Source organism: Macaca fascicularis, chromosome X (assembly GCF_037993035.2).
Source record: "Macaca fascicularis isolate 582-1 chromosome X, T2T-MFA8v1.1".
NCBI classification, from domain to species: Eukaryota; Metazoa; Chordata; class Mammalia; order Primates; family Cercopithecidae; genus Macaca; species Macaca fascicularis.
This window is the reverse complement of record NC_088395.1, coordinates 139,608,429-139,634,884: the sequence shown is the minus strand read 5'-3', so window position 1 is coordinate 139,634,884 and position 26,456 is coordinate 139,608,429. Positions and strand designations below refer to the sequence as shown.

The 26,456-nt window shown below is 39.7% G+C and overlaps 1 protein-coding gene across 1 annotated transcript in view; it reads left to right on the top strand.

Moving 5' to 3' along the window:
• Positions 1-26,456, top strand: part of GPC4 (glypican 4) — a 121,125-nt gene that overhangs the window by 70,551 nt on the left and 24,118 nt on the right. The window contains exon 2 of the mRNA XM_005594606.5: positions 11,430-11,588. Within this exon, the coding sequence (XP_005594663.1) occupies positions 11,430-11,588 (159 nt within the window). The remainder of the gene's footprint in view (positions 1-11,429; positions 11,589-26,456) is intronic.

Sequence of the window (26,456 nt, the reverse complement as noted above, 5' to 3'; positions counted from 1 at the left end):
CCTCAGCCTCCTGGGCTCAGGTGATTCTCCCACCTCAGCCTCCCTGACTAGCTGGGATTACAGGTGTGTGGCACCATGCCCGGCTAATTTTTAAATTTTTTGTAGAGACAGGGTCTCACTATGTTGCCCATGCTGATCTTGAAATCATGGGCTGAAGCAATCCTCCCACTTTGACCTCCCAAAATGGTAGGATTACAGGCATGAGCCACTGTGCCCCTCCCAGAATCATTTTTCTTTATGTGAGGAAGTGGACTTTGCCATCGGTAGGTTTACATAAAGGCTTTCTAGATAGCCATTTGGAGAAATAGCTTTTGGAGAATTCATGACGAATGAAAATGTTATTCTTCTGGTGTATTTTTTCTAGACAGTAAATTTACTGAAAACCTCTTATCATGCTGTATTTTGAGGGGAGAAATTTTGGGTATACTGTGAAAAGGAGGATTAAGAGAAGGTAAAGACAGCTTTTACCTTCCCTTTTGTTTAAGATGAAAGCAATTACTAAGAAAGAGAAAATAATTTGATGTTAAAAATTGTCATGACTCAGCCAAGTGCAGTGGCTCATGCCTGTAATCTCAGCACTTTGGGAGGCTGAGGGGGAGGATCGCATGAGCTCAGGAGTTCGAGACCAGCCTGGGCGACGTAGTGAAATCCCATCTCTACAAAAAATACAAAAATTAACCAGGTGTGGTGGCACACGCCTGTAATCCCAGCTACTTAAGAGGCTGAGGTGGGAAGATCACTTGAGCCCAGGAGGTCGAGACTGCAGTGAGCTATGCTCACGCCACTGCGCTCCATCCTGGGTGGCAGAGCAAAGACCCTGTGTCTCAACAACAACAACAAATCGTCATGACTCACACAATCCATGAAATGTATGTAAAAAGGCAGGCTTTAATCATTCAATTAGAACAATCAGAGAAATGTCTGATATCTGTGAGCCTCCCCACCCACCAACTGTATTTTCTTCTATACTTGCAGCAAATTCAGCTGTTGACCATTTCGGATATTCCTGTGAATTCTAAATGCCTGTGGCAGGCTATCTGAGAATGAGATTCCCAGGATCTTCTTTAGAGATTATTTGGAAATAATAAGGAAAATTACCTGCTGTTGGAAGTCAGTGTTGAGTCAGCCCCTGGGGGAGGAGGAAAGGGGTGTCTCTGATGTCTTCCTGAGGATACCTTGCTCCTTTTGCTTTCTCCGAGGTCTTCTGTGATGGTGTGCAGGAGACTGCCCACTGGGGCAGTCACTGGAGATGCAAAGAAAGGGCAAAGTGCTGGCGGCTAGCCCTCTCCTACTCTGGGAATCACCATGACCTTCCAAGCCAGGTCTGATCAGCTGTCTCAGAGATGGCCCTGCCGAGGCCTTGGTCTACCAGCGATTATGATGCGTGGCTTGGGGGTACAGGTTCCAGAGGAAAAATAAAATCCTCACCCATGGCGTTTTCTGTCTAGGCTGCTTTTTATTCGTAACTGAATGTATCACTGGGGCTCTAACAGATGTGATCAACCCTGGGAATCTCAGTCTCTATACTGTCTCTCATCTCACTCTCTGTAAAAAGAAAACCTCAGAGTTGGGAGAGTGGGAGTATGAGAAAAATTCACCAGTAAAACAAGAAGGACTTTGAGGATAGTTGTGGAAATCTTAATTTCATAGGCACCATGTAACAAACACCCTCAAAGTCTGTGTGTTTGTTTTTCTCTTAAAGAGCTTGAAACTCACATGTGATGCCTTTAAATCACTTGAATGAGTATGAAATCCATAGAGGCATTTGGAATCATTTATTTATCCCTAGGCCTTCTGTTAAATTATGAGCCTAGTGAAAATCATAATTGCTACTTAAGAGAAATTCTCTAACGATGCTACCAAGATATGTGCACCTGAATTATTGACAGAAAAGATCTCCTTTGTTAGTTGCGAAACAAGTAAGAGAGCTCCATCTTTTCCTGTCTGCTCCTTGCTATCCCGCAAGGGTCCCCAGCACACTTCTGTGAACCTTTTATTAGCACTGCTTAGAAAGTATTTACAGGAGTCTCAGAATTTTTGGAGAGTTTTGGGTTAATCACTAGTAGTATTACTATTCCTTTTGAGTCCTGGAGGTAGTGGTTGTAAATGTGCAAAATAGATGCAGTTGCTCTAGCTGCTTAGAAGTGATGGCAACACAAGGTCAAAGTGTGCATTTCAGGCCATTCACTCGGCTTGGTTTGGTGTGCCTTACTTAATAAACCTTTGGTACCGTTAAAATGGGGATCTAAGATTGTCAGAATTGGTTCTTAATTTGTCAGATTGGTTCACAATTTGCTTATCATTTAAAAAGCAATAAGAAGCCTTGATTGATTTCTATCTGGAGTGCAGTTTAAAGCTGTTATAAGCTCATTGAAATGAAATGTAGAGTTTTAAAGTAGCAACCCTAACTCTTCCAACTACCCTTACATAAAGTTATTCTTACAAAAATATAATAAAACTGATTATTGAACTGTATGTGTTTCTGACTGGCCTTCTGTATCCTACCTTGCAGGATTAGTGGACCTAGAAATAATTGGCAGTCTTAAGCCCACCAGAGCTATATTTTGGCAAGGTTTTGCAAAATGCTAACTGGCTGCATTTCTCCTACTGATTGGTAGGTGATCTCAAATCATATATCTGCATAATGACTGTAATTTACGTGCTTTGTTATTAAGGTCAGATGACTCCAGGCTTTGGATGCACATAGCACATTTTATGCAGTAATTTCATTCCTTTTTGGAAGGAGGGAGGATGGATTAATGTACACGTTCCTCCACCTCCCTGGAGTTATTAAAAACCTTTAGAGATTTTCTTTCTTTGTTCCCATGAAGCAGAGCATTGTATGTTCCTCATGGGGTTCTTAGATAGCTTAAAGGGGCTGTAGTTATATAGCAACCTGCATTTTAGTTCACTTTGTGGCTACGTGAATTTAGATCTAAGAAATGAACAGAAACTGTTTTGGTAATGCTTTAGACCAACAGCAAAGAATTATTTTACTTTTAGAACAATAAAAATTAGAAAAAGAGTAAAGTAGCAATTGAGGGATTAGGAAAATTGCTCCAGCAAATAATAGCTTAATACAGCTCCCCAATATTAGAATTACATCAAGTATTTATATTTTTGAAAGCGTGATGAAAGTTTTTCCCTGCTGGCCACATGTATTTATGCTTTTTAATTTGAAAGCCAAGATTCGCTTTTCTTTAAAAAAATAACTTCTAATAGAAGAGTTTTAGATTTACAGAAGTTGGGAAGATAGCACATAGACTTTCCTATATCTCACCCCCAGTGTTCTGTTATTAACATCTTACATTAGGGTGGTATGTTTCTCATGATTGATGAACCAATATTGATACAAAATTATTAACTAAAGTCCACACTTAATTCTGATTTCCTGAGTTTTTTGGTAACTGTCTTATTGGGATATAGTTAATGTAACAAATAATTCACCTATTTGAAGTGTACAGTGACTTTAAATCTACAAGGTTGTACCTCCATCACCAAAATCAATTTTTCATCACCCCCAAGAGAAACCCTGTACCTTTTAGCTGGCATCCTCACTTTCATCCTTTCCCCTCTCCCCCAGCCCTGGGCAACCAAGAATCTACATTCTATCTCTAGATTTGCTTATGCTGGACATTTTATATGAATGTGGATTTTTTTCACTTAGCAGTGTTTTTGAGATTCATCCATGTTGTAACATGTATCTGAATTTCCTTCCTTCTAATGGCTGAGTAATATTCTATTATACAGATACAGTAGACCACATTTTGTTTATCCATTCATTTGCTGATGGAAATTTGGCTATTATGAATAATGCTGCTATGAATATTTGCATACAACTTTTTGTTTGATTTCCTTAGTTCACCCCCGCCCCCACCAGTGTCCTTATTCTGTTCCAGGATCCCATCCAGGATGTCACATTATATTTCCTCATCATGTCTCCTTAAGCTTCTGTGGCTTTGCTTTTGATGGCCATTTGAATTCCTTGGTTGATGGCTTGGTTGCCATCAGTTCACCATCACATATGCATGCCGTTCAACTCCTTGATGAGCCCTATTTCCATATCTTTCTGTACTTGCTAGAAGAGAAAATTTTGCTAAAAGAAAAACTTTGGACATGAGGCAGGAGAATAAGGTCTTGAGGCAGAGAACCTGAGGCTAATTCATGCTGACTTCCAAGAACTAAACTGAAAGGAAAACCCCAACTTTCCACGCTTAAGTGACAGAAGGACCAGAGGCTACTTCCTTTGCAACACCACACCCTGCCTTACCCCTTTTTCTGTGTGGCAGGAGGAAAACTGAAAGTACCTCTGATTGGGCTGGGCGCAGTGACTCACACCTGTAATCCCAGCGCTTTGGGAGGCCTAGGCGGGTGGATCACGAGGTCAGGAGATTGAGACCATGGTGAAACCCCATCTCTACTAAAAATACAAAAAATTAGCTGGGCGCAGTGGTGGGCGCCTGTAGTCCCAGCGCAGGAGGCTGAAGCAGGAGAATGGCGTGAACCCGGGAGGCGGAGCTTGCAGTGAGCCGAGATCGCGCCGTTCAACTCCAGCCTGGGTGACAGCAACACTCTGTCTCAAAAAATAAAAATAAAAATAAAAAATAAAGTGCCTCTTGATTGGTTGCTTTCCCAATCAGACATTTGCATAGGAGTGTAACTATGTAACTTCATTTTAGCCTCAGACTGATTGCAGGCCACTACTTCATTTGCATGAGGTAAACACCAAGTGGCCAATCGAAACCTCTAGGGGGTATTTGAACCCCAGAAGATTCTGTAACCGGGGCCCATGAGCTACTGCTTGGGTGGCTCACACCCTGTGGAGAATACTTTAATTTTCTATAAGTCTCTGCTTTTGTTGCTTCATTCTTTCCTTGCTTTGCTGTGCATTTTGTCCAATTCTTTGTTCAAAACACCAAGAAGCTGGACAACTTGCAGTCAAGACCCTCTACTGGTAACAGACAAATTAATTTTAACAGAATTTAACTGAGCAAAGAATGATTTGCAAATTGATCACCCCTCCCGACAACCAGAATATGTTCAGCGGGATTCCAGTACTGCCATGTAGTTGGAGAGGATTTATGGACAGAAAAGGGAAAGTGACTTACAGAAAACGGAAGTGAGGTACAGAAACAGCTAAGTTGGTTACAACTCAGTGATTTTCTTATTTTGAACATGGTTTGAACCGTTGGCCACCTGTGATTGGTACAAGAGCAGGTTACAGTCTGTTTACACACCCAGTTTAGGTTACAGTTCGCTATATACGGAGAAACCTTTAGACCAAACTTTAAATGTGTAAGGAGGCAGCTTTAGGCTGAACTGAATTTAACAAGGTGCTGCTTTTCTGGCCCCCCTCCCTCACCTAGTACAAGTTGTCAGAAATTGTTCTTCACACAAAACTTCAGTAACTTAGCATAAGATATGTTCATTTCTTTCTTTGTTTTGCAATTGTACTGTTTTACATTTACATAATACCTCCTTGTTTTCAAGGGGCTTTTTTCGTTTTAAGGTTCCAGTGGGTAACTTACTTTCCCAAGAGTCTTTACCAAAAGCTTCCAATCATGTAGCGCTGGGCTTCAAATCCATATTCCTGACTTCTAGCTCAAACTTCTTTTTTTTTTTTTATGAGGCAGAGTCTCGCTCTGTCACCCATGCTGGAGTGCAGTGACGCGATCTCGTCTCACTGCAAGCTCCGCCTCCCGGATTCCCGTCATTCTCCTGCCTCAGCCTCCTGAGTAGCTGGGACTACAGGCACCCGGCTAATCTTTTTGTATTTTTAGTAGAGACGGAGTTTCATCCTGTTAGCCAGGATGGTCTCCATCTCCTGACCTCGTCATCTGTCCACCTTGGCCTCCCAAAGTGCTGGGATTACAGGTGTGAGCTACCGTGCCCGGCTAGATCAAACTTCTTATCCCTAGACTGCTGCTATCTCTGCAGAATAAAAGATCCAAGTACTTTTAAATATTTGGAACCTTTTAAATTCACTCCTTAAAAACCCCTTGTAAAAAGCTAAGTTTTCTTCATAACTCAAGTGAGGCACTCTTCAAGAAAGGCCAATGCAAAATCATAGTCTCTTATGTTTGCAATTTACATAGTGCTTTCCAGTCTATTCTTCTCAAATGTTCCTCACTACGGTCCTTACCCTTCGGGAACAGTTTGTCTCTCTTATTTACCAAAGGCATTAGGTTGCATTATTGGTAAAATCAGTCCGAGTACCAAGAGTGTCTACCTTAAAAATCCCACTGGTGCAGGCAAAGCCTGGATTCTCTCCCAGTGTCTTGTAATATTTTCTGGCTCTGTTTTCTCCATTTAGGACACTGGGGGAGTAAACACTAGAGATTTACTTTATTTCCTGCAGGTACAGAAAGAAAGCTGATCCCTCAGTGGTAACTACCAGTATTCCTCTATTACTGCCCCACCTCCCAAAATGTGAGAATTGGAGAGACACTTTCTTGGCATCTAGTTGGATTTCTAAATGTATTTTCTGAGAAACATATAGAAAATGGTTGTTAGACATAGTTGAAAATAGTCAAGTTAGTAGTAAATAAGCTGAGGGCTGGCCTGAGAACCTATCTACCATTTATAACATTTTCTATGGGAAGCTGAGTTATGAGCAACTGAAAATAAACGAACATGAGCTGCATCCCATTTGTACATCAGAGCCAGCCTTTGGTGAGAGGAATAAATGAGATAAAATGAGAAAGCACAGTTTCACAGATTGTTTGCCTCAGAGCGCTGTTAAATGATGGAATAGATTCCTCATATTCAATGCCTACTTCTTTAACCATTGATTTGAAGTGCTTCAAAAAAAGAACCAATACATACTCAGCAGGATTGGGAGTAATTTATTGTGATTGTCTTTGTTCAGCTTTGAAAACTAAGGCATTGATATTAAGACTAAAGAGAAATTACATAGAGCTGGTGTGATTGAAAAAAGTTTGGCTCTTTCGAGTGATTTTTTTGTTTTTAATGCCAGAGAGTTAAGCTTTAAAAGCACGCTTCATTGAATCCCATCCAAGCCTCCTAGGACAGGGCTGGGGGACCTTTTTTCTATTGAGGGCCAGTGACCCACAAAGAAAAAAACTAATCAAGGGCCATGTACAAAAAGCAACTTAATTTAGGTGCTTCCTTAGAAAACCATAAAGCATTGAATTCACCTGCTTTTTAAATTAAGAACAAGGAATTCTAACAAGTACAACAAATAAAAAAAACCCTTCAGTTTCATATTATGCACCATTTAAGAGGTGGGGTGGGGTCAGAGAGAACTACATGGGTAGAGTGAAAAGAGAGTGGAAAGCAGACAGGAGAGTCTTGAGGGACTAGAAGCGATACATGAAGAAGAAACTATATGTCAAGAGTCATGGAAGCAGGAGATTGAATTAGGGAAATATGGGAGAGAAATGCCAGTTGTAGATCATAATCTACTATTCGCTAAGGTAGTAGACTAATGGTCAACTGCTATAACCAGCTGTTCCACAGCTGGAATTCAGAAGCCTTTCTAGCAACAATTCTTAAGGAAGGGTCAGAATCACCTAGAGCCCTTGTTAAAAAGTACAAGTGTCCAATGCTACCCCCACAGTGGCTGTCTACCTGTCCCATCTTTATTCTGTTGTCCTCGTGTTCAGCTCTTTCAGCCTAAAGGAAAATTTGTGGCATCTTTCTTCAATGAGAAGAATATAAGATCACCGGGCTTAGAAAGGAAATCTCCAGAAAGAAAAGATTTCTCACTCAGACACAGCATTTTAGAAACAGTCTCAAACACATAAGACAGAATGCCTTTCAAATAATATGCACGCCCTAGCTTTCAAAATAAACCATTTTGGGTGCTTAAAGTAGAAATATTCAAGTTTAAAAAAAAAACTGAATTAGTTGCTCGAGTCTTCAAAGATTTTTTACCAGAATATGGAGCTATAATTTCATTTTCAAATGTACCCAGACTTGTCCTCCTTTTCCTCCCTGTGCTTCTCATTAGCACTAACTAGTTATGGCACTGAATCCCCAGTAGCCCAAGTATGTCTTGGGGTTTAATTCACAAGTATGTCTTGGACTACGTGTGTCACAGGGCTTTTGGCAAGAATGTCAAATTACATTTTCAAGTAATGCTTTTTAGAAATGCAGACAGGATAAGTGGTGCATTCAGAGCTATATGGCCCAAAGTGCGAACTTTGCACTGAGGGGCAGATGACTTTGCCAACAGAAACATTAGCCAAGTATCTACCCTGTTGTTGTCCTTTACATAAGGCAAGCCTTTCACCATTAGACAAAATCTTCCCGGAAAGATCTCTCTGAGATGAAAGTGCACTATTTTTTTTCTTTTTAAAATTAGGTATTGCAGGCCAGGCACGGTGGCTCATTCTTGTAATCCCAGTACTTTAGGAGGCCGAGGCGGGCGGATCACCTGAGGTCAGGAGTTTGAGACCAGCCTGGCCAACATGGTGAAACCCTGTCTCTACTAAAAATACAAAAATTAGCCGGGCATGGTGGCACATGCCTGTAATCCCAGTTACTTGGGAGGCGGAGGCACGAGAATCCCTTGAACCCAGGAGGCGGAGGTTGCAGTGAGCTGAGATCACGACATTGTACTCCAGCCTGGGCAGTAGACTGAGATTCTGTCTCAGAAAGGAAAGAAAGAAAGAAAGAAAGAGAGAAAGAGAGAAAGAGAGAAAGAGAGAGAGAGAGAGAGAGGGAGGGAGGGAGGGAGGGAGGAAGGAAAGAAGGAAAGAAGGAAGGAAAGGGGCACCAAAACAAAGTCATGCCCCAGTGTTCCAGTATCAACAAGTCTCGATAAGGTTCTGCTTGAAGGTCACTGGTGGAGATGAGATGAGTGGAGTGCCTGGGCCACTCTGGGCCTTTAATGTGTGCCAGTGTAAATGGTGCCATCCACTCGGACCAGGTTACTAGGAAAACTTTTATTGCTGCTACCCGTTTTTGAAGGGTATATCCTTAGTATAAATTTCCTGTGGGTGAGTTTAAGCCTGTCAACATCTAGCACCTTCTTCAACAGAGAAAATTATTATTTCCTGCTGTCTCTTGGTATTTTCTTGCTTTGAGGTGTATGTGTGTGTGTGCGCATGTGTTTGTGCATGTACCCATGTACATTGGGGGCAGGGAAAAAAGATGGGTACTTTTCTGTGAACTTAGAAACCTATTTTGATAGGATCCAGTAAGTGACCCTTATGTGTGAACCCTGTTGACATTAGGTGAGCATAGTTTATTTTCCAAACTCACAAGTTATTTTGCCTTAAAAATTCATCCATACCACAATGGAATCTTTGCAGGTGCTTGAAAAAACAGCCTATCCTATAATGAATTTTAGCTTATAACAATCTTTAAAAATTTTATTGAAAGTCTTTATTATGAAGTAATTCATTTGAACCATCCTCTGTGGGTTCTCATTCTGAGCAATCCAATTCATTTTCTAGAGGGGGTATGAGTGTAATATGTATTATTTAATATAGCGACAGCACTGTACTATTTGGGGGCCTTCATATTGTTTTATGTGTTAAGACTGTAATGGAGGGAACCCTTACCTCAACCCTGAAACCAGGAGACAGCTGAATCTTTCTGTGTTAATTATGTGTCCCAGTACCAAAGGCCTGCTGTGAACTTGTTAAGCCAGTGAAGAGGGAGTTTTGTTTTTGGTTGTAACAAAGGTGTTTCCATAAAACCAAGCCGTAGCAACCCCTCTTCTGTCACTAACGAGATCTAAGATATTCTGCAGTCTCACAGCTCTAAACTTGATTATACAACCTTTTTTTTTTTTTTTTTTTTTTTTTTTTCCTTTTTTTACTGTTAGAATTATCTGTTGACCACGGTTTTCAGAAATGCCAAAAGAAACTTTTAGCAGTTTCTGGATGAGGAAGTTATTTGAAGATTGTTGCCCTTTCTGCCTTCCTTACATTGTCCTTTAATGCTGCATACTCCCCTTTTTTGGGGGCAGTAACATTCTCCTTACTTTTTAATTGCCAGGAAGGAAGAATGATCGGGAACATATATGATTATATAATTATTTGCATATGTGCAGTAGACAATCTAGTGTTAGTCAAATAAATTGCCAGCTCAATTTTATCTGAAATAACCTGCTACCCTAAAGCTGCTTTGATATCTCTATTAGGCGAAGCCCTATTTCCTGTAAGTACACATGGCCAAGAAACAGCAATGACCAGCTCATGGACCATTTCGTTTTCCATGATTAGTGTTGTTTGAATGATTAGCTTTTAATTCCCCATCACTTTGTTGATTGGACACACTTACCATTGACAGGTTCATATGTCTTCAATATACTCATTCCTGAGTTCCTCAGATCACCTCTCTCTTCGGACCCGTTTTGACTTACATAGAACACGGACAGCAATAGCAGAAGGAACAGTGAAAGTCAATCCTTGTAAACATGTGTACAAAATTATACCACACCAATTAATATTGGAGAGACTGAAGTGATAGTAGCTAGTGGGGTTTATTTTTGAGTGGCATTGCATCTTGTGGTCATTATGAGGGAAGAGACATTGTCTCTTCAAAGCACAATTTTTGTTCTCTGACGGAGAACAAGGGGGGAACTCTGGGGCGTATAGAAAAAAACCCTGCCTAAACCTCACCTTCAAACTGCAAGTGAAATGCAGTTGCTATAAGTGGGGGAAATACTTCGTGGGTTGGGTTGCTGTGGAGTGATGTCTTTGACATTTCCCTTGACTCTTGGGGCTGCATCACTACATAAAGGCGTTTATTGGAAGTTGTTGGTCTATACTGGGATGATGCTACATATACAGAATCATAGGGTAGATATAGTCTCTGACATCTGCACAGAATACATTGGATTAAAAAAAATCTGAAACTTAAGAATTGAGGATTACCATTACCCCTTTGTGATTTATCATAGGCTCAGATCATCCAGCATAAACCCCTATAGTTTCCTCTTTGCTGACAACCCTTGAAATGCACAAATCCCTTTGTTTCCCCACAGTATAACTATTGCACATATATTTGCTCAGATTTTGTCTGTTGTCACATATTTTATAAATCATTCGTCATTAAGGACAATCTCTCTTGGAGTGTAAACTCCCAAATCTGGAAAAACTGTGTCTCGTTTGCATGACTTCTGCAGTATTTAGCATAGAATATGAGAATCTCTGGGAATTTATAAAAGAGACTTTAGTTGACATGGAATACTATATTGTTTATTGACCACACCAATTTTCCTGTGGTTTAGCCATCTCTCTGATTGGAAAGTTCTTTTGCTTTTTGGAGAGGGCTTTATTTATTTTCTCAAAAAGGGAATGAATATTTCTAGGCTTCCTGGAACTTGTTAGGTACACATAATGCCTGGGCCTTTGCAGGAACCTCACAGGTTGAAATGAACCTAAATCAAACCCTTCCCTCTTAGACTTGATGAATGATGATAGACATTGACTGTCCTACTTTTTATCTTGCAGGTGATCATTTGAAGATCTGTCCCCAGGGTTCTACCTGCTGCTCTCAAGAGATGGAGGAGAAGTACAGCCTGCAAAGTAAAGATGATTTCAAAAGTGTGGTCAGCGAACAGTGCAATCATTTGCAGGCTGTCTTTGCTTCACGTTACAAGAAGTTTGATGGTATGTTATTCAAGTCATATGTAAGAGCCGGCAGTTAAGTCTGTACTGTAGCTTTTTCACAGCTCCTCTGCTCCCTCAGTGCTTAAGTTTTCTCCCAAGATGTTGTCCTTGTTGGATACCAGAGACGAGTTAGCCCCGTAGCTTTATGGCTAGAACACTTCCGGATGCACTGGAATCTGTATGGTAGGCATTATGGAAATATGGTCACAAGGAGCCAAAAAATAGATTAGTTTAACTTAAATGCTTTCATTTATTTTCTTGGATGAACACAGAATAGTGTTATTGACGCAAATCCCTTTTTAGAAAAAAAGACCTCCTAATAAAAAGCAGGCATCTGAAAACTGTCTTAGTCAAAATAGAGAGAATTTACAGATGCTAGACTTCAAATTAAATTTCAAAATGGATCCCCAAAGACAACTAGAATTCCTAAAAGTTTTGCGGAACATGGACAGGATTAAAGTTCTTGAGTTTCCATGCAGCAGAGACCCAAAAGTAGCTATTTTACTATAGTCTTCATTAAGCTGGGCTCCATCCAGCCTCACATTAACTGAAGCTCTTGCATAGTCTTTCCATGTAAAAGCCACAACAGAACCCATTCTAATCACCTGTGCCAGACATGACTTCTCACAGGCACACTTTCTCTTAATATTGAAGAAATAGCCAATATGAGCCAATTGAGAGTGTACTTTGGTCCTATCTGAACAATGGCACAGATAACAGACTTTAAAAAATAGAATATGGAGTCCAAAACACCTCAGGATTCTTTTCCCTGGTGCTGTTCACTCAGTTTGAAGATTGTTATGAAGTAGATTTAGTTTTAAGAGGAATGATTTCCTTTGTGCCTGTTTTAAAGGCCATTCTAATTACATAGTACCTTTGAAGCATGCTTTTCTTGACATTATGTGTGGTGAAGAAGTACAAGACAAATTTTCTAGATATGAAATGTCTTTGAATATTTCTGCAAAGGGCTTGTTACCATGGTGAGAAAGTTAGACTAAATTAGATTTGATATAGCTGATAAGGCAGTCCTCAGTTAAAGAACAGGTTGTATTTCAAATGTTGGCTTTGAGATTTGTTATTTCAAACTTATAGCCAATTTAATAAGTGTTACGTTCCCAGGTGAGACCACAAAAGCATATTTAATCTATAATGTAGTTGAACTAAAACACTGTCTATGTAGTATGCCATTGATCCTACCCATTTTTTCAAACACACTATGTGGAAAATTGTATCTTAGTTCTATTACCTTTCCCTGGATGAATGGGAACAATTTATATATCTATATATCCTTCTTATTACCCACATCCCTCTACATATATGCTGTAGCTGTTAAGAATATTTAACAGTATGTTAATACCACATGAAAATGGGTGTTACTGGCAAAATCTATCATTAGACCTCCCCTGTCTCTCCTGATCACTGAATTATTATTATTGAAAATAATGGTGTTTTCTTCACTATGACATTTCTCATTCAAGATAATAACCTAAGTCTTTTCTTTTACTTTGGGGAGAAAACTTAGATAATTAAATGGTCATCTTTGAAAACTTAAGATGTTGATATTTAAAAATCACCACTTAGGGGCTTCATAATGGAATTTAGAAGGAAAAAAAAAATCTGCTCTTTAGAAATGACTCTCCTGTTGGCAGCACAATGTAGTGGAGATAGAGTTGTTTCTAAGTTCCAAGGCCTTCTACTCCAAGCCACCTCATTTCTTGTTAGACTTCTGTCTTCCTGGCAGGGAGCCCACAGTCATTGCCTATGGGCCTGCTGGTTTAGCTGCTATTTTCCCTTCTCGCTCCCCATGGTTTTATAGCACTACTATGATTCCAATGTGTAAGTTTTTTTTGTTTTGTTTTGCTTTCTTTTTTCTTCTTAAACCATACAGAGAAACTTTATCTGTAAGTGTTAACATGTGTTTTTTAAAAAGGATAGAAAAACAGTTTTCCTTGCTCTTCCCTACCAGGCTTCACATTCAATAAATATGTTAACACTATGCCTTGATCAGTTTCAAAACTTTAATGATTATGAAACTCCAGTGTTTTTTTCTGACTTCAAATTAAAATATGGCATAGGCTGGGCACGGTTTCTCATGTCTGTAATCCCAGTACTTTAGGAGGCCACGGTGGGCAGATTGCTTAAGCCCAGGAGTTCGAGAGCAGCCTGAGCAACATGACGAAACCCTGTCTCTACTAAAAATACGAAACTTAGCCAGGAGTGGTGGTGTGTGCCTATGGTCCCAGCTATTTGGGAGGTTGAGGTGAGAGGAACACTTGAGCCTGGGAGTTCAAGGCTGCAGTGAGCCAAGATCATGCCACTGCACTCCAGCCTAGGCAACAGAACAAGACCCTGTCTCAAAACAAATAAATGAAATAATATAACAAAATACAGCATAGACAATAAAGTTAGGGAACATAGATACAAGTGTTTTTTAAATAGGTAGTAGCTGAAATGTATTTGATCTAGAGATCAGTATACTGGAATGCTGGAATACTGGAATGCCAGAATACTTTGCACATTTTCTCCATGTTAGGTTACAGAAACAATGAGATAATTTTATAAAAATCTTAGTTGACTGGTACTAATAGTTGACTATGAATATGCAAATCATAGTCCCCTTGTGGGTGCTGCATTGATTGACTAATTTTTTTGTTTGTTTGTTTTGAGATGGAGCCTTGCTCTGTTGCCCAGGCTGGAGTGCAGTGGCACAATCTTGGCTCACTGCAACCTCCACCTCCTGGGTTCAAGTGATTCTCCTGTCTCAGCCTCCCAAGTAGCTGGGATTACAGGCACACACCACCACACCCAGCTAATTTTTGTATTTTTTTTTTTTTTTTTTGAGACTGAGTCTGGCTCTGTCGCCCAGGCTGGAGTGCAGTGGCTGGATCTCAGCTCACTGCAAGCTCCGCCTCCCGGGTTTACGCCATTCTCCTGCCTCAGCCTCCGGAGTAGCTGGGACCACAGGCGCCCGCCACCTCGCCCGGCTAGTTTTTTGTATTTTTTAGTAGAGACGGGGTTTCACCGTGTTAGCCAGGATGGTCTCGATCTCCTGACCTTGTGATCCGCCCGTCTCAGCCTCCCAAAGTGCTGGGATTACAGGCTTGAGCCACCGTGCCCGGCTAATTTTTGTATTTTTAATAGAGACGTGGTTTCACCATGTTGGCCAGGCTAGTCTCGAACTCCTGACCTCAGGTGATCCGCCCACCTCGGCCTCCCAAAGCGCTGGGATTACAGGCGTGAGCCACCACGCCTGCCGATGATTGACTAATTTTTAAGACTGTCAATTAGGACTTGCCAGTAATTCTCAAGGCCTGCCAATCCAAGGGCATTGATTAACAGGCTGCCTATAGGATATGTCTTGATTTTCAGAAATTCAAGGGTAGATGCTTTGGTCAAAGAATTATCCAAACTATTATAATAGCTAAACCCTGGCTCTTTGGTGTGAATTGAAGAGAGAAATTTGGGCAGACTAAAAAGTTGGTGGTAGGGAACCAAGATGGAGCAGTGAAGTTGCACAGAGACAGCTGGGGACATATAGTAAGGAAATAGTAAAAGGACACATGGAAATATTCTGGGTCAGGCAACTTCAAGGGAGTACCTTTTGTCATCTGCAAGCTTATAGTGTAAATTCAAAGTGGTGACCTTGACCCCAGAGAACTTTGTCTACCATCAAAACCTGTCTATGTCTATGAGATACTACTTCTTTCTAAGGTAGAAATAATTACTTTTAAAGTAATTATTGAAAAAGAAAAAACTTTCCAACAAAAAAAAAGTTTGGGGGCTTGTAGAGAGTTAGCCTTCTGTTACCGGAAATAATTCCATTATCCCAGTTTTCCATCATTCTTCCTCAGTTGACCCTGGTCAGGGTTATAGTTGCCAGCTCTGGCATTTTTGGAGTCATTGGATTTGAGAGATGAGTCCCTTCTCCAGGTCCCTTACCTCTAAGGCCCTTTTTTTGTTCTGTACTTTTAATTTTCTATCGTTTGTACATCTCAAGAGACTACACTCTATATCAGTTTTTAAGATATAAACGTGTGTGTGTTTGGATTTGGGTGAAGTACAAGAGAAAACTTCCTCCGCCTCAAAAATTATCACATTTCTTATATTTTAAATACATATAACTGAGTTTAAAGATTGGTCTCTATGTTTTTGTATGCTGTCATTTTTCAAACCCACTTTATAACTTAGGGTGTTTAATACCAGAAATCTGCTATCTGCTGGAGACAGAGCCAGATTGTGGTAGTGACAGAGCTAGGTGCTCCCCCTCTTGGCCAATTCTGGGAATTTTTTGATAGTAGAGCTGCTAATTAACTTAGCTGAATTAGTCATCTCATGAATATGCTAATCACATACTTAATTCAGGAGGGAGTTAGGGAAAATTGCTTGGCAAAGGGAATAGAAATAGAAGTGGGGCATAATCCGTGTTTTGGGACTACAGCATGAAGACCCATCCCCAAATGCCTGGCATTTTGTGAGAAAATAGTTTTTAAAAGAAGCATAGTTAAAAACCCAAATAGGTTAAGGTGATTACAGCTGCCACGTTAAATGTATTTCTGAATTACCTAGTTAAAATGATGTTATAATTATGAAGTAATATCATTGCTATATAACTGCCTGTATCAAATTGTAGATATTTTGCATGTTTGAAGAACTAAGGAAATGCATGTTGTCTGATGCTAGTCTATTGGGAAAACTCCTTTGTCATTTTTAGAGCAAATTTAGCAACTTTGGATGGGAGGCAGTGCACAGTGAATTATCATCCTAGTTCTGCAGTGAACCCACTGTGACTGTGACCTGGGGCAATTAATTGAGTCTCAGTTTTCCCATCCATAAAATGAGGGGGTTGAGCTAGATGCTCTCTAAAACCCTTTCAATTCTACCAATTCTGTGAATCTTTTAAACATGTGACTAGACCAGCTGCTTTAGTGAAAGGCCTTACAAGATGTTAATTAGCTGTCTGTATGGTACCCTCTATTTTCCCTCTATCATTTTTTAACTCTCAGCTACTTTCACCAGGTCTTTGAAAAACCCTCCCATGAGCCTGAAGCTTGTTAACTTGAATAATAGTAGAAATTTTCTGAATTAGCTTAAAACGCACATAAAAGAAATAATTGTCTGTCCCATCTATCTGCATGGGCCAAGTGTAAACCAAGCAGCTACCCTTCCCTTAAGCCCTAAGGCCCCTTGTTTCCTATCACTTCACAGAGGCAGGGCACGAAGCACTCTTCAGACTTAGCAGAATCTGCGTTTTAATCACTAACTGCAAATTTTCTGTAGTTCATATTAGCCATTAACCAGTGCAGAGGCTCAGTGAGTGGGAGGCATTAGAATTTATATGCCCGTGAAAGGCATATCTCAGTGGAAGTGAGCTGTCTGCTAACCTTAAAAGACAAATATGTCCAGCTAAGCTTCATGGCCATTAACTAAGCTGAAATTTCTGTAATTTTCCTGACCCCTGACCTTAACTATTTTCTACCTATATAGATAGATTATTATCATTTATATGGCCACAGTTACTTACTAAAGATCCCCTGAGAGGGTTTTAAATTGGAAAAAGTCTAAAACATCCTCAAAGTAAGTGTGTCATAGATATGCATAGCATAACATACAACACTGATTGGTTTTTAATCCTCACCTCACATTTCATTAAGACATTTAAAAAAATCATTGCTTTCTAAAACCTCTGCTACAGTACAGTGGGCAACATTTCGTAGGCCGAGTAGCCTCAAAAGTACAGAGAAAGACACGAGGCCTTCTGGCCTTCTTGCAAATGCAGTGTTTCTTCCAGATTATGCCAGTGGTCTTCGATTTAGTTCGAAAGCACTGCTACTCTTTCCTTTATGATTCTATTTTCTTTTCCTTCCATATGAAAGAGACTAAAAAGCCAGCCACTTTTGCTAATTCTTTTATAATCTCTCTGTGAAACTTGACCAGAATGAGCCACTGCAAGCTTACTGTAATCAAATCAAAAGCTCAGACAAAATACACACATTTCTCTATTGACAAAGGTTTTCTGCCTTTTGAGTTGTTATCTGAAGTGTGACCAATTGTGGCTGTAGCATTGGCTGTCTCATCGGATTGAAAATGCATGTGTAGCTTCTACAGAGCCCGAAGTACTTTAACTTTGGGTCTTCTCCTATTAGCTTTGACTTCTTCAGAAGGCATGACATCAGCAAGAAGCAATGGATCTGTCTGGAGGGAAGTAAATACATAGAGGAGCTTCAAATGAACTGCTTGTATCAACTCTGTTGGTTCATTACTCTTTGGGCCTGGGAGTTTGGAATGTTGTTCATCACTGCCTGCTCTGCTTCTGTATGTCTGTCTATCCAGGCAAAGAACAGGGGTTAGTTGATCTAGCACTGACTCCAGCTGATTGACTGAGAGAATTCCCTATCCAGACAGGCTTCAGCCCTTTCTTGTTCATTGTCCACACCCATCTTCATCACCCTCTCTCTTGAAAGAATTAGCAGAGCAATGGAAACTCTTGTAATAAATATGACTCTAACAGCAAGGATGGTACATGGACACAACCTTTCTGCAGATAGATTTGGCAATGTGTCAGCAATTTTGAATATGTTCATACTCATTGATTTAGTAATTCCACTTCTGGGTGTGTATCCCAAGGAAAGAAAGATCTGCATAAACACTTATGTACAATGTTAATAGGATGTTCATCACAGCATTATTTCTAGGAGTAGGAAATTGGAAATAAGCCTGCATGCCCCACAGTGATTACATTATTCTCCGTCCATGTGGTGTCATTGTTTGCAGTCATTAAAAATGATGCTTCTGCTGGGCGCAGTGGCTAACGCCTGTCATCCTAGCAGTTTGGGAGGCCAAATTGGGTGGATCACTTGAGATCAGGAGTTTGAGACCAGCCTGGCCAACATGGTGAAACCCCATCTCTACTAAAATACAAAAATTAGCCAGGCGTTGTGGTACACGCCTGTAATCCCAGCTACTCGGGAGGCTGAGTCAGAAGACTCACTTGAACCAGAGAGGTGGAGGTTGCAGTGAGTTGAGATCGCACTACTGCACTCCAGCCTGGGTGACAGAGCAAGACTCTGGCTCGAAAAAAAAAAAATGATGCTTCTGAAGAAGTTTCAAATACATAGAAAATACAAACCATATAGTGTTACATAAGAACGCGGTGCAAATACATTTTGATTTCAACCATGTAACAACATGTATTTTCAAGGGAAAAGGTAGGAAGGAAATTTGATAAGCCATTTTCACTGTCTTTTAACAGTGGGGATTATATTTGTATTTTCTTCATACCTATCCGTATTTTTCAAGTTGCTATAATGAGGAATACTTTTTAGGAAAAAAAATTACATATTTCTTTATGAAAAAATATGGAAACTGCTTTGGTGAAGTTTTAAAATAATGTTTTTCTTTTTATTAAGTATTACAGTGAAATTTGGAAAAGTAGAAAAATACATCAAATCCTCCAGTGGTTAAATAGAATGAAGGGAATAAAGGGAAATAAAGTTACTTTTGAAAGCATGAAGGTATGTCACTTTTCTGATTATAAAATGTCACTGAAATATCTGAGGGAACAAAATCAAGAAAGAAAGAATGAAAAAAATTATCCTTGATCCCCAGCACCCAACCATAACTCTTGGGTGATTTACCTCATCTTTTTGTGTACCTAGATAATACATATACATACATGCATATTGGTATCATAATGATTTGCTGTTTCATGTTCTGATTTTTTTTTTCTTTGAGACAGAGTCTCACTGTGTTGGCCAGGCTGGAGTGCAGTGGCTCGATCTCAGCTCACTTCAACCTCTGTCTCCCAGGTTCAAGTGATTCTCACACCCCAGCCTCCCAAGTAGCTGGGATTACAGGCGCATGCCACCACACCTGGCTAATTTTTGTATTTTTAGTAGAGACAGAGTTTCACCATATCAGTCAGGCTGGTTTCGAACTCCTGACCTCAAGTGATCTGCCCACCTTGGCCTCTCAAAGTGCTTGGATTACAGGCGTGAGCCACTGTGCCTGGCCTGATTTTTCTCTTGACATTAGATTATTAACAGATAGACTCTATTATGAGATGTGTTTTGAAGCTATATGGTACCTCTCTGACTGATCCACATAGAGTTGAGAACATGGAACACTTGCAATGGCTCCTCCAGCTCCCTAGCTTACTTACACATGCCTGAAACCTTCTCTGGGCATTTCTGAATGCACAGAACTCTGGGCATGCTAAAGCCAATTGCCTAGCTGGTACTGAGAGTGCCCTTAGTAGAAATGGAATGATGCCCAGCAAAAGGGACCTTACAATACTGAGCCTGTGTCCCTGGCCATATTAGCCAAAGATGAGGGCCATCAGTAAACATTGTATTTATTCCCTTGGAGCCTTAGCATTCAAAATGTGTTCACGAATAAAAGCAACCTTGGGAAGAAAGGCTGATCTTATTTTGGCAGAATCCTCTAGTACTCTGTGATATGCTAATAGCTCCTAATAAGAGCTACAGCTGGTGATTGGCCTGTCCACCAAGGAGCAGCCTGGTTTTTTGTTTTGTTTTGTTTTGTTTTGTTTTTTCCTTAGAGTTAGGGTCTTACTCTGTTGCCCAGGCTGGAGTGCAGTGGTGTAATCATAGCTCACTGCAGCCTTGAACTCTTGGGCTTAAGCGATTCTCCCACCTCAGCCTCCCTAGTAGCTACGACTACAGGCATGCAGCACCATGACTTGGTAAGTTTTTAAATTTTTGTAGAGATGGGGTCTCACTTTTCAGGGTGGTCTAAAACTCCTAGCTTCAAGCAGTCCTCCCATCTTGGCCTCCTAAAGTGTTGGGATTACAGGCATGAGCTGCTGCACCTGGCCAAGGAGCAGCATATTGATTTGCTATCAGTTGATAAACGTAAGTTGAGTATATGATCTTTTGGTACACCATGCCTTAGCAGGCACTCTTGAGGAGTGAGATTATGCCATGCTTGAGAAAAAATGCCTGTTTAAAAAACAAAAAAAAATTATGCAGACTTTATCAAAAAAGCAAAACAGGAGGAGATAGTGATAAACCCAAGTTTCAGGTTGTCAGTAAAATACTTGCTACTTTTCCTTTTTTCCCTTACATTCTTAGATGCTTATGTTTGCTGTTCTTCATTAATTACTTGATCTTAGGTGAAAGAGTCGATGGGTGTAACTCTTTAAATTTTCTTAGAAGTTTGAAAGGCATGATTTGTAGCATTTACAAGGAGTCTTCTTTTTTCAGCACTTTTGTTGATCTAGTAACTTAATGTTTGCATGCCACACCAGGGGTATGAAGTACAGCATTTATAGTAAGAGAAAAATCAATCCTTCTATGTAAAAGGCAGCTTCCTAATAATGTAAATACCAGGTGGTAATTTATAGCACCAAAAAAAAAAATGATCAAATAAAAAGGGCCCCAATCTCTTAAGGTTATGGGTTAATTCTAGAATGCATTCTAGTTCATTAATCAATAGCCAGTTGATTGTTTATAAAGGAGTAACTAATGTGGCATTTAGTAGCAGAACTGGAGGTTCTTTGGCCTATTTCAAGAATTTTGAATGTTTGTTTGATGTAAGACAAATAGCTGGGGATAGAAGTTCCAGAAGTACATGATGTTCTTCTCTTTTTTAAAAGACAGGATATTTACATAGAAAACTTTTATATGGAAAATTTTTGCCTTTTCACTCTAGTTTTTCCCATGTTAAATTGGTACTACTTGCATTTAGAATGATTATATTTTAGAACTGGAAAGTACTTACACTTCCCTAGCTCAATCCTTATACCAAGTGGACTTCTGGCAAAGAAGGTAGTATGCAAATGAAATACATGGGTGGAGGGTGTTGACCTGCTGATTAATTCTTATTTTTTATATATATGTGGTGCGTGTGTTATTCTCTTGTTTAATATAATGTAAACTCTCTTCTCAAGGGTGAGGTTTCCCCATTCCCTATTTTTCACCCAGCAGTCACTCCCACCTTCATAGATATCTGGGACATTTCACAACCTTTGAAGGTAGAACCATTAAGCATTTCCCTTAGGATAAACAGTTCCCAATTTTATAAGGCCTTGGGTCTTCTTAGAAGACCTCCAGCAGCTTTGGCTTCATTTATGTACCCTCAGATAGATAATGTTTGACTCCACTAGGAAAAATAAAAACCAGTCTTTAAAGATTTTTTTAAATGATTGTAGATACAAAGAAACTCTAAGAGTGACAACACTGTTATCTCACATATTAGTAATAACGTTTATTTGTTGAGCATCTACTTTATGCCAAGCATTATCCATATGAGGTGAGTGATAATAGCCCCATTTTATGGATGGGATAAAAGAGGCTCAGAGAGATTAGTCCTTTTCCCCGAGCAGGGTCATAGAGTCCCTGAGTGAGAGATCTCCTGTTTTTTCCCCACTGTGTCCTCCTGCTTTAGATTCATAGCATGTTACAGTGTTTATTTCCATCCCTGTGTTGAGTGGCCATTCATGAGTTCAAGGAGTAGCAGCTGCTTTATCTTTAGAATGTATATACTTAAGCCTTCAAACTGAAAATTGAAGGGGAAATAAACCCTGATCACAGACGCTATATTTCAAATCCTTGCAAACCACCACCTCTCAAACTTTCTTTCAGACACCAGTAGCTTTACTTAAAACAGATTCCCTGAGCAACATTTTTACATGAATACAAGCAATTGCTGCACAGATCTAACTTCCAATTTGCTTGGCTTTTGATCGTTGTGGAATCCTGGTTTACATTGCTCTTGGCTGGTTCTCTCTTAGTCACCAAGTGTATTGTAATTAGTTTCAGGCATAATGATTATGAGCAATGATTGCTAGGTGTCTAGGGCCTGTACAGCTCTTCTTCAGCAGTTAAGATCTGACCCTGATTCTGAGTTCTGAGAATAATTGAAAAAAAAAATGGAGATGAACATTGCAGTGATTACTGAAGTTGCTATTGATGGCTGTGGACCGGGATCTGAATGGCTAATTTATGCTTCTTTCTTCATTGTAAAGGTAAATGTCATGGGAATAGAAAGGAGGATTGGGGCTGTGAAAGAATTATGCAAGAACATGCGAGCTGCTAGTTTAATAAAAGGAACAGATGCAAAAGGATTTTTTCCCCTTCTTTCTAATAGCAAATTATTATGCTTTGGTTGATATTGTCCCTAATTGCTATGGATTTTAGAATTTAAAAGATGTCTGCCATCCTTATGAGGTCCCTTTGAGGCAAAAGGCATAGGTAGAATAGTCCCATGTAACAGGGCTAGTAAGAATCCGTCTAAAAAGAAATGAGTCTGGGTCTTCTGGATCCCCTGATTTTTGTCTGGTTGACTCTCATAGATTAAATATATGAATATTTAGGAACTTTTTGTATGTAGTGCGGGATTAACAATTTTATAGACGTTTAAAAAAAATCTCTGGTGTTCTCATAAAACCGTATGTGGAGAGTGGCAGTGTATGGTAAAGGTGAATTGGTTGGGGGAAATTTGTCTTACCAGAAATTTTCATTATGGTCTGATTGGGCAGAGAGAAAGTTAAGATGCATGGTAAAACACCATGTGCTTTGATTTGAGCCCATAAGAGCCACTCAGTACATACTTGTCAAATTGCATACCCATTTGGAGAAATTGTGACGTTTTAACTCGTTATATCAGTTTTATAGAATTTCTCAAGCATTTATTAACCACATGCTCACTCAAATGCTCTTTATATTTGCAATTGATGTAGCCACATTAAAGAGTCTTTTAAAATGTGAAGGAAAGAAAATAAATTTTCTGAGTCATGAAATGAATTAGGATTTAGTATGTATATAGCACCAAGCTAGGCTCTTAAAGTACACACTAGCATAAACACACACACACACACTCTGAAACTTTCCTAGACAGAATGTGAGTCATGCAAACCAAAGTATGGTCCATGGTGGGTGTTGGACAGGGGCATGTCAGTTTCAAATCGGTCTCCTGTTCATTAGGCCATTTCTCTTATACTCCAAAGTAGCTATGTTATATATGGCTACATCCACCCACAAGCTCTTGACCTGAATGAGGAACTCCAAGATAGAAAACATTTTACTTTTTCCATAAAGTGTTCAGTGATTTAGTGTTTGTTTGACTTGCGGCACTTTGTCAAAAGGCTAAACTTTGACATTTATTAGAAGTTTTAAATTAAAACTAAGCTTGAAATGTCACACTGCACCCCACCCCTAAAAACCAACATGACTCCAGGTGACATTCCTTAAAAATACAAGTGAGTTTTGGGAATTACTTACTAAATGAGTCTGAAAGCACAAGTCAAATAATTCTGAATGTCCAGTCTCTGCTGATATGTGCCAATTTTATGAGCCATATAATAAAAATTCAATATAAGGAAGGACCTGTGGTTGCTGTTGGAATCCACTTTTTTTGGTCATGAAATATTAATAGCACTGGATTGACACAAGGCTTGCATATTATTCTCAATGATGACAAGGCTTTATTTTTCCACTATATAATAGCTATGTGTGCAACACACTGGTCATGTAATAACGCAACCTACATGTGCCTTTAATGCCCTCCATGAGCAATCACCACTTGGCAAGGCTGGTAGCAAAATTCAAGCATGGTGTGGGACTTGGACCAGATGGTATTTAAGGTCCCTTCTTAACTTTGAACTCTAGAAAAGTACTGCGTACATTTAATCATCTATGTTAACACTTAGTTGAGAGAGTTCCACACAAGAAAATTTGTCCCCAAGACAATAAAAAAGTCATTCCTAGGAATGCAACAAATTTATTAAAAAACACAATTCATTGGAAAGACATTTTCTCTTAATTAAAACATTAATGCTTACCCTGACAGCTTCACACTCAACACAGCCCCTGAGTTGTTGGTGCTTGCAACTGATAGGTGAAATGGGAGAAGTTTCAGCAGCTAGAGCAGTTGTCCTCCAACTTTAGGGTATATCGGAATCACAGATAGCTGAAAATTTTGGCCTGTCCACCAAACCATTTGGCCTGGACAAGCCAGTTGCCTAGCTGCTGCTGAGAGTGCCCTTAGTAGAAATGGAATGATGCACAGCAAAAGGGACCCTCCAGGGTTTCTGATTCAGTAAGTCTGGGGTGGGGCCGAGAATTTGCATTTATAGCAAGTGCCCAGGTGATGCTGATCCTGCTGGTCCCAGGCCCACACTTTGAGAACCACTCAGGGGATTTTGGAGAGAATAAAAGGCCATCCCAGGTAGCTGATTGGTATGCTTCTTTTATTGTTCTCCTAACTCTTTGTGCAGTTTCTGCCCTCTCACTTTCAGGGAGAGAGCTTTGGTTAAAATGTCAGGCCGCACACTTGTAATGGGGATGAGTTGACCTGTCTATTTGTTTACTATGCAGAGAAAGTCTGTTTCCCTTTGTTTCTCTGAAGAAAGCCCAGTAAACAAAAGGCAAGCAATAGTAGGGAAAAGAACCAGATGAAAAGGAGAGAAGCAAAGAAAAAAAAAACACACACACACACAAATCATACCTACAATGTTTGAAAAGCTGGAACCAGGGAGGACTGTGGACTTTATCCTTAGGCCTCAAGGAACCACTAAGTGATGAGTTAGGGGCTGAGAGACATAAGTATAGAATCTCTTGGCATGTCAGGAAAGTCACACACATACATCTCCCTGCAAAAGTATTCAGTTTCCTCCATCCAGATTTTGAAAAGCTATTTGGAATTAGTGGCCAGTCTCTGAGTTGTCCACCCAACGTGAGAAGAGAATGGTTTTGTAGGACTATTGCATTTTGATAAGCTCACCAATGTTCTGGCTTTGAAGTAGGTGTCATATTTTCTTTTCTGTTCCATATTTACTCAGAGGCAGTTTCTTATTTGATGTGGTCCTTATATTTTGCTTTGGTATTTGTTATATTTCCTGCTTATAAACTTGATATCATGAGGTGTTTATTTTTATACCAGGCAAGAGATTCTTTAAGAATGATTAATGTTACAGATACACTGTTGGCTTGTTTTTTCATTGAAGTTTCTGAGGAAAGCTTCAGGAGAAAACTAGTTTGCCATTTGTAGTTAAGAGATTAAAATATCTAACACTTAGTCTGTGGCTGTATGGTGGCCAAAAAGTAAATCTGAAATAACCAGGTATTCTCATTTACATTTTTCAGTTTTTTCATGTTGTCTCATAAATATACTATATTTATTATTAAGTCCATTATGCATGCTCTCTCTCTCTCTCTCTCTCTCTCTCTCTCTCTCTCTCTCTCTCTCTCACACACACACACACACACACAGACACACACACACACAATCAGAAGGAACATTGAAAAGAGTCTCATGATGTTATTGTATAAATCCTTTAGAAACCCAGGATCAAGCTGGATACTCCCAATTTGTACTACTGTCACAGAGAAACACCCAGGAACTTATTTTCAGAAAACTTATGTGCTTGCTTGTAGGGGTGTTTGATGATGTTTTTTGGCCTCAAGCATTTTCCAGGCAGCTATAGTGCATGATCATATAGATAAGTAAAAAGGAGAAATGAAAAAAAATTCAGGCCCAAGTAAAATAACAACTTTTTGAAGACACCTGTCCTGCTCTTAGGTTACAATTAGAAGGCATGGTTAACTTTGGCTTAGATTCTTAAGTAAAAAGTTGAGGGAAATCTCATGTTTTAGACTTCATGTGCCCATTTTTTTCCAGTTTTTCTTTATCCACCTATGACAGAAAGTGAGAGAGAGAATGAGAGAATGTGTGTATTGTACTGACTCCTGAGAAATTGCTAGTTTAAATTTTCATTTTTTTCCTCTCTCAGACACCTATGTAAGTGACTTTGTGACATAGGTTTCCTTTCATTGGCAAAGGATCTGAGATGCCACATTCCCCAAAGGAAATTCACCCTATATACAAACATGTTTTCCAATTTAATTGTGG